Source organism: Gadus macrocephalus, chromosome 7 (assembly GCF_031168955.1).
Source record: "Gadus macrocephalus chromosome 7, ASM3116895v1".
NCBI lineage: Eukaryota > Metazoa > Chordata > Actinopteri > Gadiformes > Gadidae > Gadus > Gadus macrocephalus.
Genome location: NC_082388.1, coordinates 5,597,399 through 5,615,899, shown reverse-complemented (window position 1 = coordinate 5,615,899; position 18,501 = coordinate 5,597,399). Strand labels below are relative to the sequence as shown.

The 18,501-nt window shown below is 44.7% G+C and overlaps 1 protein-coding gene across 1 annotated transcript; it reads right to left on the bottom strand.

The window, feature by feature from the left end:
* Positions 1 to 2,180: 2,180 nt before the first annotated feature.
* LOC132461105 (zinc finger BED domain-containing protein 4-like) lies at positions 2,181 to 3,272 on the bottom strand. The gene is made up of 2 exons (XM_060056156.1): positions 2,615 to 3,272; positions 2,181 to 2,476 (listed from the first exon to the last, which is right to left on the bottom strand). The coding sequence occupies exons 1-2, from the start codon at positions 2,990 to 2,992 to the stop codon at positions 2,408 to 2,410; spliced, it is 447 nt and encodes a 148-aa protein (XP_059912139.1). The 5' UTR covers positions 2,993 to 3,272; the 3' UTR covers positions 2,181 to 2,407.
* Positions 3,273 to 18,501: the final 15,229 nt, after the last annotated feature.

Here is an 18,501-nt window from a genome sequence, read left to right as displayed (position 1 = left end):
CTCTGTTTCACCGTCTCAACACCGGCCGAGGTCCCTGCTGTCGCCTCCGCAGGCTCAGCTCGCTTTACAGGGGTTTTCTCCGGGCAAGCTCTCACGAGATGCCCCTCCCTGCTGCATCCAAAACATTTCAGAGTGCCAGAGTTGACAAACACTGCGTAATCAAAATCATTAACTTTAATGCTGAAAACCAAATTCAGCTCTGCGTCCTTTTTGTTCAATATCATATGCACCTGCCGTCTGTACCCCACGACATGCCTCATCAGGGGAGACTTAAAACCTGACGGCAACTTCCTTATAGCTGACACGACTTTCCCGTGCCTCGACAATTCCCTGATCAACAACTCATCCCCGATAAACGGGGGGATGTTGGAAATAGTGACCCTTGCCGCAGGTGTAGTTAGCGGAGACACTGATACAAATGAATCATTAACCACAATGCCGGTCTCCACTACTTTGTTGGCTTTCGCCACGCTGTCAACAAAAATCACGACTGCCCCGTTCATCCGGGCAGCAGACTTAATGCTACTATGCCCGATCAACTCTCCCACTGCCAAACCGCAGTCCTCAACCGAGCAAGGAAAAGTCGGGGAGATCCTGAAGCCGTGCATTCGGCTGAGATCGCCGAACACCACCATGCTTCAGGCGCACCGACCGGCAGCCGCTGGTTGATCGCACAAAACACCCCAAAAAAACCCTTACAAAACCTTCACCTACCTATAATAGATCCAATTACCCCAAAAAACTAAGAAAAAAGTTTTGAAAAACAATTCAATGTCGCTCTCACACACGCTCCGCAAAACACGCACCTTCCGCTCAATCAGAGAGAGAGAGCTAAACAGAGAGGGGGCGAGAGAGAGCTAAACAGAGAGGGGGCGAGAGAGCTAAACAGAGAAGGGGCGAGAGAGCTAAACAGAGAGGGGGCGAGAGAGCTAAACAGAGAGGGGGCGAGAGAGAGAGAGGGCGAGAGAGCTAAACAGAGAGACAGAGAGAGCTAAACAGAGACTGAGAGACGGAGACAGAGAGGGGGAGAGATTCCAGATAGAAGACACCATGTGTTTCACACCTGAGCTCCGAGAGGAGGCTCTCTGCAAAGAACTGGAATTGCGTAAGAAAAGTGAGCCCTGATACTTTTAAATAATTTGCTTCGCTGACAGGAAAGCCAAGGCTATGATGCGTTGGGTGACTGTTGATTCAATGTTTTCGACTCTACTGCCTAGAAGGCAGGTTAATGGGCAGAGTGGTATTCTCACATTCAAAAAAGACAAATTAAAAATTAGTGTTGCACCGATGCCATTTTTTTGGCTCCGATACCGATACCGATACCTGGCTGTGCAGTATCGGCCGATACCGATACCATACCGATACCACACCGATACCACTCTGTTTGAAATTGATGTGTGTGTGTGTATATATGAAGAGCTGCATACTACTTGGATGTAAAATCATTGCCATCATGGCTTTGTCAAGCTGCTGCCTACCTTTGTGAAGCAGGAAGACTAATACAAAGTGAATCTAGTAGAACTTTTTATTGCCTACCTGGTATGGGTGACAACAATAGCTGAATACATTTTTGGCTCTCAAAGGCCAACATAGTGCAACATTCATGAAATTAGAACATGTATAATAGAAGTGAACAGTGCAACAGTAAGAAAGTAAAATACATTAAAATTACATTACATTAAAAATACATTACAAACTCTTAAAAACCCTGAGTTTTGGCTCTCAAATGCCAAAATAGTGCAACTTTCATAAAATTATAGCATAATACTAGTGTATAAAACTAGTGCAACAGTAAGAAGTAGAATGTTAAATTGTATTAAAATAAGAAATAATATACATATGAGGTACATTTGAGAGATAGCTGCATTAATTTAACGTATCTGAGGTAAGAACAAATAGCATTAATCAGTGACAGATCTGTCACACAACACCTAGTAGTGTTTACTCTTGTTTACTTTTGAGGATTCAAGTCTTTGGGGTTCAAGCTCAGGTACATTGGCAGATTTTTCTTGAGGAAGATTAGTTTCTACATGATCTCCTGACAGCCTATTCCTCTTCTCATGAAGTATGTTAGAAGCTGTGCCGAAAAGCCTCTTACTATCTACGCTGGTGGCGGGAGCGGAGAGAAACTTTGCAGCTGTAGTAGCCAGGGAGGGGAACCGTTCTTTATTCTTTCCCCAGTACTCGAATGGGCTCTGTGCGGTGGATTGTTTTCTCAGCCAGATATGTCTCTATCTGCACCTGTGTAACTGTGCTGCTGGCCCCACCTTGTTCAGCAGCATGCTCTTGCAGGAATTCCTCATACAGCCCCTTAAAGCAGCTGCTTGTGTTGGGCTCTGCTGTCATCCGTGGGGTCTTACTGGCTGGGTCTGCTGCCTCGGTGGTGGTTGTCTGCAGTGATGACTCCTCATTTTTCTCCACCTCTTGGGTCAGTGCACTTCTTGCAAGCTTGCTGCTCTCTGCACTTGTGAAGTATCTGCAGTAACAAAGTAAACAGAATGGCATAATATAGCTGTTAGCTCATATATGCTGTTATTTAGCACTGCATTTAATTACACACTAACACAAGATGTTTAAACTTTACACTATACAGCTCACAATTAAAGTAACATACCTGTCTTTGTAACGTGGGTCCAATATGGTTGAAACAGTACAAGGGCTCCGCCTCAACGGTCTGGAATCTTGTGCCCATAGCTGCTAGAAGTGTCGCCTTCATTGTTTTTATCCCGCTGCCCTCTGTGGTCTGTTTGGCCAACAGACGCTTCAGGGCGATGACTGAGGGGATGACCTCTGAGGTGGTGGAGGTGGCGAAGCTGATCTGTTTTGTGATCTCTTCAAATGGAGCCAGAAGAGTGTTGATTTTCTCCAGCAAGGTCCAGTCACTTGCTGTCAGTGTTGCTGGGAGCTGGTGGTCTGCAGCATAGAGTGAGATGGCACTCTTTTGCTCCAGCAGGCTCGCAGTCATATAAAAGGTTCCAGCGGGTGGGAACATCTTGGATCAGACGTTTGACTGGCATTCCCAGTCCCGTCTGGACAGTTTCAAGTCTTGATGTGGCCAATGGGGAATGTTTGAAGTGCCCAATTATTTTTCTCCCACTGGCCAGCGCATCGCTCACACTTCGCTGGGACAGCAGTCCATCGTGCACCACGAGTTGAATCATGTGCGAGAAACATCCCAGGCTGGAGACTCCCAGGTCCCTCATTGCCTTCTTCATATTGCTTGCATTGTCCCGAAGAATGGCATGGACCTTTAATAATAATAATAATAATATTATTAATAAGAATGTAATTATAATAATAAAAATTAACCAAAGCATCCTGTCTTTGTATCAGCCTCCCTCTCTCTGTGCACCAGCAGCAACATCACTCAACTCCATCGTCATAGCAACGCACAGATGCTAGTAGCGCATGTCTGTCTGTCTGTCTGTCTGTCTGTCTGTCTGTCTGTCTGTCTGTCTGTCTGTCTGTCACACGGTTCCCTTGAAATGTATTGAACCGATAAGGGACGCGATTTGTTCAGTATTTTCATGAATGACTACAATTATAAAACAATTGGGTTCTAGCGTGTAATTTAGCTGTTTCTGATTGGACGAGAGACGTTCCATGCTATAGGTTATTCGTCAACATACCTACAGTTACGGGACTTTTCACAGCTAAAAATAAATCACTCCGCGATGAAACATTCGCATTGATGATAACCGTTAATTCAAAAAATTTAAAATTCCAAACCAAGACGTTGACAATGGAACTATTTTTTGTTGCGGAGAAACAATGGCGAAATAAACCATTTTTAATCAATAACTTCGTGTTGAAATGTTAATTTGTTGACGGTAGAATTGTTTTATAAAAGCAATATAGCACTCGTGGGAGTGGGGTAGGTAAGGGATAATCCCTTACCTACCCCACTCCCACGAGTGCTATATTGCTTAAATAGACAAGTCGCAATAGAGAGCACGACACACACACACACACACCTTTACTTCTACGGCTCAAATTACTGCCGCAAATTACTGCGGCATTTCTTTCAAAGTCTAGACTAGAAAAGTTACGTTACCTTTGACTTCGGGATGCTCCAGTTGAGCAGGATGCGCTCTATTGCTCCTGCAAGAGCTTCGCCCGTGTGTGATCGCATGAAGTATGACGCTTAAAACATAAACTAAAACATGCTCCGTTACTTTATGTTTTAGTGCAGGGATAGTCGTCCCCGTGATGTATTTGCGACTTGGGACCTTATACTTAGGTACTGCGTGAGCCATAAAAAGCCGGAAGCCCACGCTTTCAACGAAGGAGAGGGGCAGGTTACAGAGAACAGTCATCTCGGTTATTTTCTCGGACATCTGTCTTGCTGCTTCACTCTTCTCGTCCCACTGCTCTTTCGCACGAAGTGAACTGACCAGGGATCGTTGCTGCGGTCCATCCCGCTTTCTCTTGCTAGCTGCAGTTGCCTCAGTCTCGAACTCTTTGTGTTCGTTCACATGTTTCGACTTCAAATGTTTTATCAGGTTCGAGGTATTGAAACTGCCCCGTTTAACTCCACCTCTCGAAACTTTCAGGTCGCAAATCTTGCATTTAGCCAATGTACTCGCCAGCGTTTCTATAATGAAATAATTCCACACTGCAGACATTTTCTTCTCCTGGTTTGTTTTCCCGCCGCATGAAAAAGACGGTTAAGAGCGGCTTTTGGCCCGCTCTCATTGGTCTGGAGCAGGCCAATAGCGATAGTGAGTGTCGGGAGAGAGAAGGCTGCGTTTAAGTGACATACAAGCATAACACTAGTGAGTGTCGGGAGAGAGAAGGCTGCGTTTAAGTGACATACAAGCATCAAAATGGTATCGGTGCACTATTTGTTGGTACTCGCCGATTCCGATACCACCATTTTAGTGCTGGATTGGATCTCCTTCCGATACTGGTATCGGAATCGGTGCAACACTATTAAAAATAACACATTTCCAAAAACATTGTACTGCGGGGCACTGCCACAATTGATGTATCAATGTTCCTGCCTCTCCGCAACCATGCCAACACAAATGAGAGAGGGAATTGTCAATTTTCTTTAATCTGCTTGGTGCAATATAAGCCCTGTGTAAAAATTGTAATTGAAGAATTTTAGATCTTACACATTTGGATAGGGTTATAGTGTTTTTTGTTACAGTATCCCACTGTGCATTACTCAAGGATATGCCCAAGTCCTGCTCCCATTTTTGTTGGATAGAGGATAGGTTATCAACGGATGCAGTGGTCAACAACTCATACAACCTTGACACTGTTCTCTTTTCTGATGCAATCTCCCTCAATTTTATATCCAACTCTTTATCCTGGATCTCTACTGTGTTTTTTTTTTAAATAAGTAACCCCAAAATAGATTTTAATTGTAAATACGCAAAAAAGTCGACATCTTTTAAGTCATATTGTGTTTTTAAGACATTAAAGGGTACCATATATCCATCCTTCACTATCTGACCCACTTGGTTTATACCTCTTTGTTGCCACGATTTGTTTGTTAATGTTTTACCACCAGCTTTTAATACAGGGTTACTCCATGTAGGGCATGATGGTAAATATGCTCCATTGAAGGGGAGACGTTTCTGGATAATTTTCACAACCTCACAGGAAAATTTTATTAGAGGATTTCCTATTTTCAAGTGGGTTTTAGGGTAATAGCATAAAGCGGTTAGGGAGAGGGATTTGTCTTGGTTGGCTAAAATGTTTTCGTCGACCCACTTCCAACTCCCAAACTCGCTTTGTCCTGTATAGACCCACAACATAGGAAACCTAGCATTATAGGCAAGGTAATAAGAATAAACATCTGGTACTCCCAGTCCACCTCTTTTCCTCGGTCTGGTTAATCTTTTGTAACTTATTCTTGGTTTTTTATTACTCCATAAGAAATCTGTGAATAATTTATTAATTTCTGTGAACCAGGAAAGCGGGAATTTAAGAGGAATTACTGATATAAGAAATAATAATCTTGGTAAAATATTAATTTTAAGCACTTCTGCTCTGCCCCATATTGAAATGGGTAGAACTGTCCATCTCTTAATGTCCTCCTTAATTGTTTTAAGGAGGAGAGGGCCATTTAAATCAAAAATATCCTCAATGAGAGTCTTAATGTTGATACCTTGTGGCTTCCATTGAATGGGGGCTGAACCCAGATGTGAAGGAAAGGTCAAAGTATTTAATGGGATGGCTTCACTCTTATTAAAATTCATCTTATACCCTGAAAACTTCCCAAATAGCTCAATTAATTTCATCACTTGCGGTTTTGACTGATGTGGTTGTGATAATGTTAATAACAAATCATCCTCAAATAGATTCGTTTTAAAATCATGACCCCCAATCTGTATACCAGTGATTTTCCTCTCAGCTCGGATAGCACATACTAGAGGTTCTAAGGCCAAAATGAAGAGTGATGGTGAGGCAGGACAACCCTGCCGGGTAGATCTTAGAAGTTGGAAAGGTTCGGATACAGTTCCATTAGTTCTAATTGAAGCACTAGGGTTGTTATAGAGGGCCTTCACCTAGTTAATAATAACTGGTCCAAAACCAAATTTTGACATAACATGAAACAAATAATGCCACTCTACCCTGTCAAAGGCTTTGTCAGCATCCAGCGATATTGCTATTGCTGGATGCTGTTGAGCGCTGGCTGTCGCCATTACCTGGAAGAGTCTTCTCATATTATTGGAAGCAAATCGACCTTTAACAAATCCTACTTGATCAAGATGGATCAATGAGGAAATAGCGGTCTCCATGTGCATAGCAAGAATTTTAGCAAACATCTTATAGTCGTTATTCAACATACTTATAGGGCGAAAGTTTGTCATTTGCGAATGATCCTTACCAGGCTTAGGCAACAGCGAGATAGTGGCGCATAGTCAGTGGCATGGAGTGATTAGTTAATATATCGTTGAATAGTAAAGTAAGAAGTGGAGATAAATTATTTTGGAGGCATTTATAGAGTTCTATGGTAAAGCCATCGTTGCCTGGTGCTTTCCCAGTTGGGAAAGCTTTCAAAGCTGCGAGTATTTCCCTTTCTGTGACAGGTGCCTCTAAACTTTCTCTCTCCTCTTCTTTTAAAGTTGGTAAGGAGATGTCCTGAAAAAAAGCTTCCATCTCGTTCTCGTTTATTGGACCTTCTGACTGATAAAGTTTTGAAGTTTGCTCGTAGATGACTTCACCAGTGCTTTTACATATATGTGAAATTGACTGTCGATGTTGCAGTCGTTTTAACCTTAATGCTAGCGTTTTGCCTGCTTTGTCACCACTTTCAAAATATTTACGACGAAGTCTTAACAGTGCAAATGCCGTCTCTTCATGTGTGATTGATTGTAGTTCTGCTTTACAGATACGTTCGTTAAACTTTAATGTTTACACATTTGTTCACGTGCATACACACCATATGTTAGTTTATAGACGTCCATTTAAAGACATCCATCCTTTGCTACCACTTAGATTAGCGTTGACAAACGGAGAGATAAACACACACGCACAAACACAGACAGACACACACTTAATTTGTTCATCCATGCAACAATGCAAGGAACAGCTTTAAAACTTGTGTCGCAGACTAGTATATGTAGGTCGTTTGCGTGTGTGTGTGTTTTTTTTGTGTGTGCAGGGGTATGTGTGTGCATGCGTGCGAAAGTGTGTGTGTGTGTGTGTGTGTCTCTCTCTCTCTCTCTCTCTCTCTCTCTCTCTCTCTCTCTCTCTCTCTCTCTCTCTCTCTCTCTCAACCCTACATGTTAATCTTCCTGCGACATCAATTAGACCCATTTAAGACACAGCCCTCTCCTCTCCGCCGCTAGTAAACGTGTGTGTATGTCTTCTTCTCCTCTCCTCCTCCTCCTCTTCCCCTCTTCCTCGTCCTCGTCCTCCTCCATCACTCCATCTCCTTCATTATTTTCCATTTTGGTACCAATCTGGAGTGAGATGTGTAACCACACACACACACACACACACACACACACACACACACACACACACACACACACACACACACACACACACACACACACACACACCTCCTAAAGATATGTTTGCTCATAAAACAGTGAACATTACCAGGCAGCCAATGGGATTTTATGAATCTTCTGAGGTCACAAGACTTGTAGTTTAGGTTTTATTCTGCTTTTGATGCACATCTATTGAATAAAACAGAAGACATGGTGAGTGTGTGTGTGTGTGTGTGTGTGTGTGTGTGTGTGTGTGTGTGTGTGTGTGTGTGTGTGTGTTACTGTGAGTGCGTGTGTGTGTGTGTCATATTATGGGGGAGTGTTGTGTTTGTGATTGTGAGTGCGTGCTTGTGTATGTGTTTGTGTTCATTTTTCTGTTTGTGTGTGTGTGTGTGCATTTGGGTGCATGTGTATGCTTTACTGTATGAGTGTGTGTGTGTTTGTGTGTGTATGCATTAGTGTGAGTGCGAGCTTGTATTGTGGGTGTTTTTGCGTTAGTGTGTCTATACATGTTTGTGTGTCTGTGTGTATGCGTTAGTGTTTGTGTGTTTGTGTTAGTGTGTACTTGTGTGTGTGTGTGTTGGTGCGTTTCTGTAATAGTGTGAGCGTGCATGTCCATACCTGTGTGTGTGTGTGTGTGTCTGCCTGTCTCCTCCTACTATTTCCATTCAGTAATTGACCGGATGCAAAGATACTCACGTTGAATTAATATGCATTTCATTAAGCAACAAGGCCAGTCTGGCTCAGACAGCATTGAGCATCGAACCCTCTGAAAAATGTTAGCTGCTGACAGAATAATTTGTCTACATTTATGTGTGCGTGTGTGCGTGTTTGTGTGTGTGTGTGTGTGTGTGGCTGTCATGAAGGTATTATTGGAGCAAAAGTCTTTAGCACCTGTAATTGCAGATTTTGTGTGTGTACACTAAAGTCACAAATGTGTAACAGTACATTTGAAGTCGTAACTAATTTTCTACCATTGTAAACACAAAATAGGGTCTACGAGTTCACACGTCTGTTACAGGTCCACAAATCCTATCCCGTGCATCACAGCTTCAAAGAGTCATGCACTCAACGAGACACTTTTGCTATAATCATTGCAGAGCGTCCGTGGGCGGGACAAAGTTGCAGCAGTAACCAATGAAAGTCGCCGGCAGGGGGTGCATTTTTCAAACTACACTTGGACCATCCAAGCAGACCATTAAAATACATTGATTCAATGTATTTTAATTATTATATATATTTTTATATTATTATTATTATTATTATTATGTCAAATTAAATTACTTTGTTCGACTGAATTCCCCCAAAATGATTGCATTAACATGCCGCAATTGTCCTTCAATCATTGAAGGACAATTGCGGCATGTTAATGCAATCATTTTGGGGGAATTCAGTCGAACAAAGTAATTAAATTTGACATAAAGAAAGATTCCCAACTCCGTCGTGTAGGATGCCCTCTTGTCTACTTTCAAGACTCCAGAAAGTATGAGTTTGCTTGGATGGTCCAAAACAATTTGGATTAACTTGGCAGATTAACGGCCTGAATCCTGAAGTATCCATGTTTATTCGTCAGGTCGGTTTATTTATGCATGGGTATTCTAACATGTGTGTGTGGTGCAGTTAGACAGCCAATCAGCGTGCAGGTGCGGGGCCGGGAAGCCCCGCCCACTGACTTCGGAATCGGCCAAACTATCCAATTCGTGGGCAATGTGAATCCGATGTTGGTTATTTGTTTGTTTTGTGTGTTTTTTTTTGTGTGTTTGTTTTGATTTGCTTTGGGGACTTCCCAGGTTCGCCGGAGATCGGGTAAAGAAATGTCCCGCCGGGGAACCGTGTGGATCTCCAGATGTGCAACCTACATCTGGGTGTTAATCAACAGGCCCCACACACACAAACGCACACACGCACACATGAACGCACACACGCACACATATGAACACACACACACACACACACACACACACACACACACACACACACACACAAAAACACAAGAGCATGCAAGCACACACACGTTCATCAATAATATTTATAATTTAGTTATTGACCGGGTTAATGCTAATGGTTAAAAAGTATAGAATAGTTACAATTACAATGGTAATTATATTACATAAAATAACATGCAATAATACATTATATTACAACTATTTTCTGTGTCAGTGTGTGCATGTCTGCATCCATAGTGTGTGTCTAGGTCTGTGTGTGTAAATCTATGCGTCTACCTGTGTATGTGTGGCTATTTCCCTGTTTGTGTGTGTGTGTGTGTGTGTATGTGTGTTTGTTTGACGTTTACATACTCCGTGTGTCTCAAGGTGAGGCTATCACGGCCGTTATCTGAAGAGTCTTCAAAGTGTACTGTTGATTAGCAGATAGAGCCGAACACACACACACACACACACACACACACACACACACACACACACACACACACACACACACACACACACACACACACACACACACACACACACACACACCACTCTTTCTCTCTGCAGACACAGAAATGTCACCTAAAGCAGTGTGCTTATGCCAAGCCTCCTGTGTGTGTGTGTGTGTGTGTGCGCATTTTTCTGTCTGTCTGTCTGTGCCTCTGTGTCTGTGAGTGAGAGTGTGTGAGAATAATAGGGTTCAGTCTCTATGTGTGTGTGCGTTCCTGTATCACTGCTTCTGTCTGTGAGGTGCGGGTGTGACAGTCCGTCTTTCTGTCTGTGTGTTAATGTGTGTGTGTGTGTGTGAGAGTTAGTGGGTCAAACTTGTTAGTTTGTGTGTGGGGGTCAAACTCTGTTAGTTTGTGTGTGTGTGTGTGCGCGTCTGAGAGTGTGTGCGTCAAACTCTGTTAGTTTGTGTGTGTATGTGTCTGTGTATTTGTTTGTGTGTGTGTGAGTGTGTGTGATGGACAGCTCTTTAAAGTAGGGAGTGGCTGCAGGCGGTGTCGACCAAGACAGGACACTGGACCTGTGTCGGAACGCCAAGGACTAGTCCTCAAAGTCACACACACACACGCACACCACTACACATGTGAGGCCCTGTTTGTGTTTTATCCAAAAGCCCTTCAACAATCTCTCTCTCTCTCTCTCTCTCTCTCTCTCTCTCTCTCTCTCTCTCTCTCTCTCTCTCTCTCTCTCTCTCTCTCTCTCTCTCTCTCTCTCTCTCTCTCTCTCTCTGTGTGAGCGGAAGGAGTGGGTTTGCGGAGCGTGTGTGAGAGCGATTGTGGAGAGTTTTTGCAAACTTTTCTCATAGTTTTTTTGGTTGTGTATTGTAAATATAGTTGGGCGAACGGTTTGGTGGGTTCTTTTTTTGTGTTTTTTGCGTCACTTTCTGTGTTTTTTTTCACGCGATCGACCAGCGGCCGCTGGTCGGTGCGCCGGGACCTGGGAGCATGGTGGCTTTCGGGGAACTAAGCCGCATGCACGGCTTCAAGATCTCCACCACCTGCCTGTGCTCGGTGGAGGAATTGCAGTGGCAGAAATAGTCGGGCACAGCAGCATAAGATCCGCGGCTCGGATGAATGGAGCAGTCGTTATTTTTGTGGACAGTGTGGCCAAGGCGAACAAGGTGGTGGAGAAAGGGATTGTTGTGAAGGACTCGTTTGTTTCCGTGTCTCCGCTGACAACACCGACAACGCGGATTACAATTTCTAACAACATTCTAACATGCTCCGGGAGCTGTCGAGGCACGGGAAGATTGTCTCGGCAATAAGGAAGCTGCCGTCGGGGTGCAAGTCCCCGCTGCTGCGGCATGTAGTATCCCATAGACGGCAAGTACATATGATATTACACAAAAAAGACAGTGAACTGAATCTAGTGTTCAAATTAAGAGTTGATGATTTTGACTATGCAGTTTTTGTAAATTCCGGAAACCTGAAGTGCTTTACCTGCGGCAAAGAAGGACATTTGGTGCGAGCTTGCCCAGACAAAACCCCTGGGAGACAGGCTGAGCCTGCTGAGGCATCAGCAGCTCAGTCTACAGCAGACTCTTCAAAAGATGTTGACACTGTAGAGCAGCAGGCTGCAAGTGTGGAAACTAACCTGCCAAACAATATAAACATTGAGAGTATAAAAGAATATATTGCAACTAGAATACAGTATGGGGAGAATCCAAATAATGAATCTCAAAGTGTTGTTGAAAATGGAGAGCAGGTGGTTAAAAACCTTGAAAAGCCAAGTGTGTGTGTTGAAACTGTTGACAATGACAAACAGAGTGAGTGTGTTGTTCAGGAGGAGGGGAACAGTAGTACCACAGAACAGGCAGAGTGTGTAGAGGCTGGGCCCATCTCTGCTGCAGCAGAGCATGACAGTGAGGAGGGGGTGATGGAGGAGGAAGAGAACCTGTGTAAGGCTCCCCTTTTAAATAGAAAACAGGCAGGTGAAGCATGTGGCTCTAAGTCTAAGTCAAGGAAACCAGCAGATAGTAGGGAGCAGGAGGAGGAACAGATAGACACAGACTCAGAGTGCAGTGATGAGGAGACAGGGTCTAGTGGCGGGGAGGAGGAGATGGAGGACTGTGGTACAGACAGCCAGCCCCTCACTGACTCACAAATGCCTTCTGCTTCACAGCTGGGTGAAATGTACTCTGTAAAGAGTATAAGGGGGTTTTTGCAAGAGACCAAGAACATGAAGAATCCCAAATATAAGGATTACTTTGCAGATGTAAAAATGCTGTTGGTATCTGTAAATGCTCAGATGAAAATGAGAGGGGAAGGAGGGTTCACTGACACAGAATACTACAGGTCGAAGACAATGGGAAAGAAAATAAGAAAACAGCAAAATGAGTGTACATAAAGCAGTGTGCCTGCTGTCTCTGCTAGCATGTGTGTCTCTCTTAACATCTTTTTTAATGAGTCATTTTAAAATTTCCACACTCAATGTCAATGGAGCTAGAGATGTGAAAAAGAGGGCTTGCATTTTTGAAACTTTTCAATTGAAAAAAATGAATGTTATGATGTTGCAGGAGACCCATAGTGATGTTTTTAATTAAACAGGCTGGAGGAGGGAGTTTGACGGACAGGTAATTTTAAGCCATTTTAACAGCACTAGTGCAGGGGTGGCTCTCCTTTTTTCCAGAGATTTTAGTCCTGTATCTCATGTGGTGGAGGAGCGGGTGCAGGGGAGAATGCTTGTGGTCAAAGCAAAGTATGAGCGTTTTAATATTGTTTTTATTAATGTGTATGCCCCTAATTTTGGCCCTGGCAGAGTTCTCTTTTTAAATGAACTCAGTTTGGTTTTAAAGGAATGTGTGCCAGAGGATTATTTATTTTTAGGAGGGGATTTTAACTGCACAGCACATCATACATGTGATAGAAACCACCCAGAACCACATGCACCTTCTCAGAAGGCGATGCTTTCCCTCATAAACACTCACAGTCTGAGTGACGTATGGAGAAAAATCCACCACAATACAAGGCAGTACACTTGGGTCCACAGCAGAGAACGTATTTTATCTTTAGCTAGGTTAGACAGGTTTTATTGTTTTACGCAGCATTTTAGCAGTTTTAAGAGGTGTAACATATGTCCAGTGGGCTTCTCAGACCATTCCATGGTTTTATGTGAGGTTTTTATTAAAAATCTTAAGAGTAAGTCTGCTTATTGGCATTTTAACACCACTTTGCTTTTAGATGCGCATTTTAGAGAAGTTTTTATTTATTTTTGGAGAGGTTTTAGAGAGAGGAAGGGGGATTTTATTTGTTCAAAACAATGGTGGGACCATGGTAAAGTACAAATAAAGCAGCTTTGTCAGCAGTACACTCTCAATGTTTCTCGTGACATGACCAAGTCTATCAAAGATCTGGAGGTAGATATAGTGGAGCTGCAGAGTTCCTCACAGTCCACAGGAAATGGAGGTTGTATTGAAAACCTCAAATCTAAAAAAGCCGTACTGGCAGACCTGCTGGGCGCCAGAGCGCAGGGGGCGCTAGTCCGCTCTCGGTTCCAGAGCGCTGCGCTGATGGATTCTCCCTCCAAGTACTTCTTCAGCCTGGAACAGAAGAATGGCCAGAGCAGACAAATGCACTCGCTGCAGGCAGAGGATGGGCAGACGCTGACACAAACTGCAGCCATCAGGAGTAGAGCGGTGGCGTTCTATGTGCAGCTTTACAGCAGTGAGTACCAGGAAGATGATGCTGCTTTTAACGCATTCTGTCAGGACCTTCCCACAGTGTCAGAAGAGACTAACAGGGAGCTGGAGGGGCCCCTGACTGAGGCAGAGCTGTTTGCAACCTTGCAGAGTGTGCAGGGGGGTAAGGCCCCCGGCATAGATGGTCTGCCGTCAGAGTTTTACAGAGCGTTCTGGACAGAGCTGAAAGACGATTTGCTGGGAGTCTTCTCAGAGAGTTTTGAAGACCTCTCACTCCCCAGAGCTGCAGGAGAGCAGTGCTGACGCTGCTGTCTAAGAAGGGAGACCTGCTGCAGATAAGGAACTGGCGACCTGTCTCACTACTGTGCTCAGATTACAAGCTGCTGTCCAAAGCCCTGGCCAACCGTCTGAAGAAAGTGATGGAGCAGCTCATCCACCGGACTCAGACTTACTGTGTGCCTGGCAGGTCTATTGTTGACAATGTGTCACTAATTAGGGATATTTTGGAAGCCTCCGGTTCATTGGGCTTAGATGCTGGTCTGGTTTCGTTAGACCAGGAAAAAGCTTTTGATCGGGTTGAGCACCGCTACCTTTGGAAAGTTTTACAAAGGTACGGCCTCAGCCCGGGTCTGATAGCTAAGATAAAGGTCCTGTACAAGAACATTGAGAGTGTGCTGAAGATAAATGGTGGTCTATGCAAACCTTTTAATGTACAAAGAGGCATAAGACAAGGCTGCGCCATGTCTTATGCGCCAACATGTTCGTCTTTTTATTGATGGCCTGTTTTTACCTGACATCAGTACACATTTTATTTCATCAGCCTACGCAGATGACATCATCATTTTTTATCAAAAATCAAGAAGATATTGAAAAACTGAGCCAAACTGTTGAAACATTTGGAAAACTCTCAGCGGCCAAGGTGAATTGGGGAAAGAGCGAGGCACTGGCAGTTGGGAGGTGGGCTGCTGGTCTGCCCCAGCTGCCGGGAGGGCTGACCTGGAAGAGGGGAGGCTTCAAGTACCTGGGGGTTCATCTGGGGGATGAACAAACTGAAAAAAAGAACTGGGAGGGTGTGATAGAAAAGGTGGAGGGGAAGCTGGCAAAGTGGAGGTGGCTGCTTCCCCACATGTCATATAGAGGGAGGGTTCTTATCATCAACAACCTGGTAGCGTCCACCCTGTGGCACAGGCTCAAGTGCCTAGAACCCCCTGCTGGTTTGCTGCAAGAAATTCAAACAGTCCTCTTAAACTTCTACTGGGATAAATTGCATTGGGTTCCCCAGAGTGTACTATACCTGCCAAAAGAAGAGGGGGGGCAGGGCTTAGTACACCTGGGGAGCAGGGCAGCAGCTTTTCGGCTTCAGTTTGTACAGCGTTACCTTTCCTGCAATGATGATGTCGTCTGGAGGCAGGTAACAGGCATAATTTTAAGGAGGATAGCAGGCCTCGTTTTAGACAAGTCTTTGTTTTTATTGAATTGTGATTTTTATCGTGTGTGTAACTTGCCTCCTTTTTATCATGGTGTTTTTAAAGCGTGGACACTTTTTAAATGGGACAGACTGGGGCCTGCAGCCTCTCTTTTCTGGCTCCTGGAGGAGCCCCTGGTGTGCGGGGCCCGGCTGGACATACATGACGACAGCAGCCCTGGTCTCACCCAGCGCCTTCGCTCCACGGGGACGGTCAGGCTGAGGCAGGTGGTAGACGTGGCAGGTCCCGGGCTACACGACACGCAGGCTGTGGCCTCTCTTCTGGGCCTGAGGTCCAGCCGGCAAACCAGAAACATCTTGAACCAGTGGAGTAACAGGCTGAGCGCAGAGGAGAATGAGATGCTGAGGGAGTACAGCAGCGGGGCGGAGGTACCGAACAAGGGAGATCCGTTCCCGGAACTCAGTCTGTCCGTGGACCAGAGCGGGCTGGACAAACCAATGGGCATTTCTAGATCCATGTTGGATATACAAATGCTTCCGGGGAAAACCTTGTACAGATACTGTGTGGTGGCTGTACACAAAGAAAAACTGAGCACCAACAGAGACACAGTGTGGAAACAGAGGCTGCAGGGCCGGGCGCCAGTGTGGAGGCTTCTCTACAAGCCTCCACTAAACAAAAGGACGGGAGACCTGCAATGGAGGATCCTGCAGGGGGCGCTGGCTGTCAATGTTTTTATCTCCAAAATCAACCCTACTGTGTCAGAGACTTGTCCCTTCTGTGACCAACCTGAAACCCTGGTTCACTGCTATCTTGAGTGTTTTATTCCACGTTTTAAAAACGGTGTTTTTAATGTGTGGAGAGGTGTGGTCGGAGGCTGGTTTTATTGGTGGTGCTGGTTATGACAAAAAAGATTCAAAGAAATGGTGTCTGCTAAATTATGTGGTGGGTCAAGCGAAAATGGCAATCTACAAAACCAGGAAAAACCAAGTAGAGGGGGAGGCGGGCCTTGGGCTAAGGGAGATGTTTTGCGTGCTGGTCAAGGCCAGGATAAAGATAGATCTCAGATACCATGAGCTAATGAACACGAAGGATTTTACAGATTTTGGTTTGGTGCTTCACCACAGCTGTGTGTTCGATACACGAGGGAAAGCTCTCTTTTAACGCTGTGTTTTAATGTGCATTTTATTTATTTATTTATTCATTATTAATTTTCCTGTCCAAACCAAAGATTGTTTGTATAAAATGACAATTTTCTTTTGTTGAAAGAAACTGAAAATAAAGTTTTTTTCAAAACTCAAAAAAAAATCTCTCTCTCTCTCTCTCTCTCTCTCTCTCTATCTCTCTCTCTCTCTCTCTCTCTCATTTCCACCATTCCTCATTCTGCCTTTTCTATCCCCCCCGCTATCTCCCCCCCCCTCTCTCTCTGACTCTCCCCTCCCTCACCCTCTCCCCCACTTACCCGTCTCGCTTTCCCTCCCAACCTCTCTCTCTCCCCCCCCCATCTCTCTCTCCCTCTACCTTCCTCCCCCTCCCCCCCTGTCCTCCCCGCCATCCCCCCCCCCCCCCCCTCTTATCTCCCTTCAATTCCACATATCTTGAATGAGTTGCAATAGCATTAAGTACTGCTCCCCCCCTCCCCCCCCGGATACAGGGGGGGGGGGGGGGGGGTGGGGGTTCTGTGGATTCACACACACAAACACACACACACTCTTGCACTGACATTATAACAAACAGTCTGACATGTACAAACACACGGATACTGAAACACACACACTGAAAAGAAAAATAGAGAATAACTGAAAAATGGGGGGTTTATTCCAGCATAAAGTCATATGCGACTTAAACAGCAAAATGCCGAACAATCATGGTCTCACGCAGGAGACAGAAAAAGGATGAGGTGGCAAGGCTTAAGCCAAACTGCAAATCTTAATGTTAATAGATTTGCTGCTTCCAGAGTCTGGTCTTCTAAAGTAGCCTACACCACTAGGTGTAGTCGATGATTGCAAATTGGCAGTTGGAAGCAGGTGAAGCTAGAAAATAAACCACAGAACATAATAGCACCAGCAGGGGGTGCTATAGTGAATAAACAACCTAAACAAAATAAAGAGGGTCCGTAGCACCCTCTCCCCGAAATGGTGGCTCCAGCCACCACAAAGTAATAGTAGTGTTAGCCTATTTCAATACATAATATCTACGATTTAGGCTAATAATAAATCAAAGCTGGTTTATAATTTGAGAAAAAAAAAAATATATATACAAGTTCCCCCGACCTAATGGCCTCGAGACAATGCTTTTGCCAAGATGTTATCTGACCCGCGCACATGCATGATTTCGAGGTCATATGGCTGGAGGATGAGCCTCCAACGCGTCAAACGTTGGTTTGAGTTGCGCATCTTATTTAAGAAACGCAATGGATCGTGATCAGTATATACCGGGATCGGGTGAGTTGACGTGCCGAGGTAAACCTTGAATTGTTGTATAGCGAGGACAAGGCTTAGTGCCTCTTTTCAATGGTCGAGTATGCTCGCTGATGTACATTGAATTTCCGAGAGAAGTAGCACATGGGGTGCTCGATACCATCGGCCCCACGCTGAAGTAGGATAGTGCCTGCAACCTACATCACTCGCGTCAACAGCTAAGTGGAATGGACTACCGATGTAAGGGGCCAGCAGTACGGGAGCTGAAACGAGGAGACCCTTTACTGTCTCGAAAGCACACTAGCACCTATTGGACCATTCAAACTGGACATTTGGGATACGTAGGTCAGTGAGTGGCGAGACCACGGATGAGAAGTTCGGGAAAAAGCTGCGGTAATAACCTACCATATCCAAGAACCGCCTCAGACCGCGTTGGTCATCAGGGGCAGGATGGCCTCTACCTTGGCCCCAACAGACCGGACTTCGCCTCCACCCACTACATGGCCCAAGTATGTAATTTTGGCTTTGGCATATTCGCATTATGCCAAGTTGAGAGTGAGGTTCTCCGCGGGCAACTGTCGAAACAGCTCGAGCATCTGACCCATGTGAAGCAGCCACGTCTGACTGTATAAA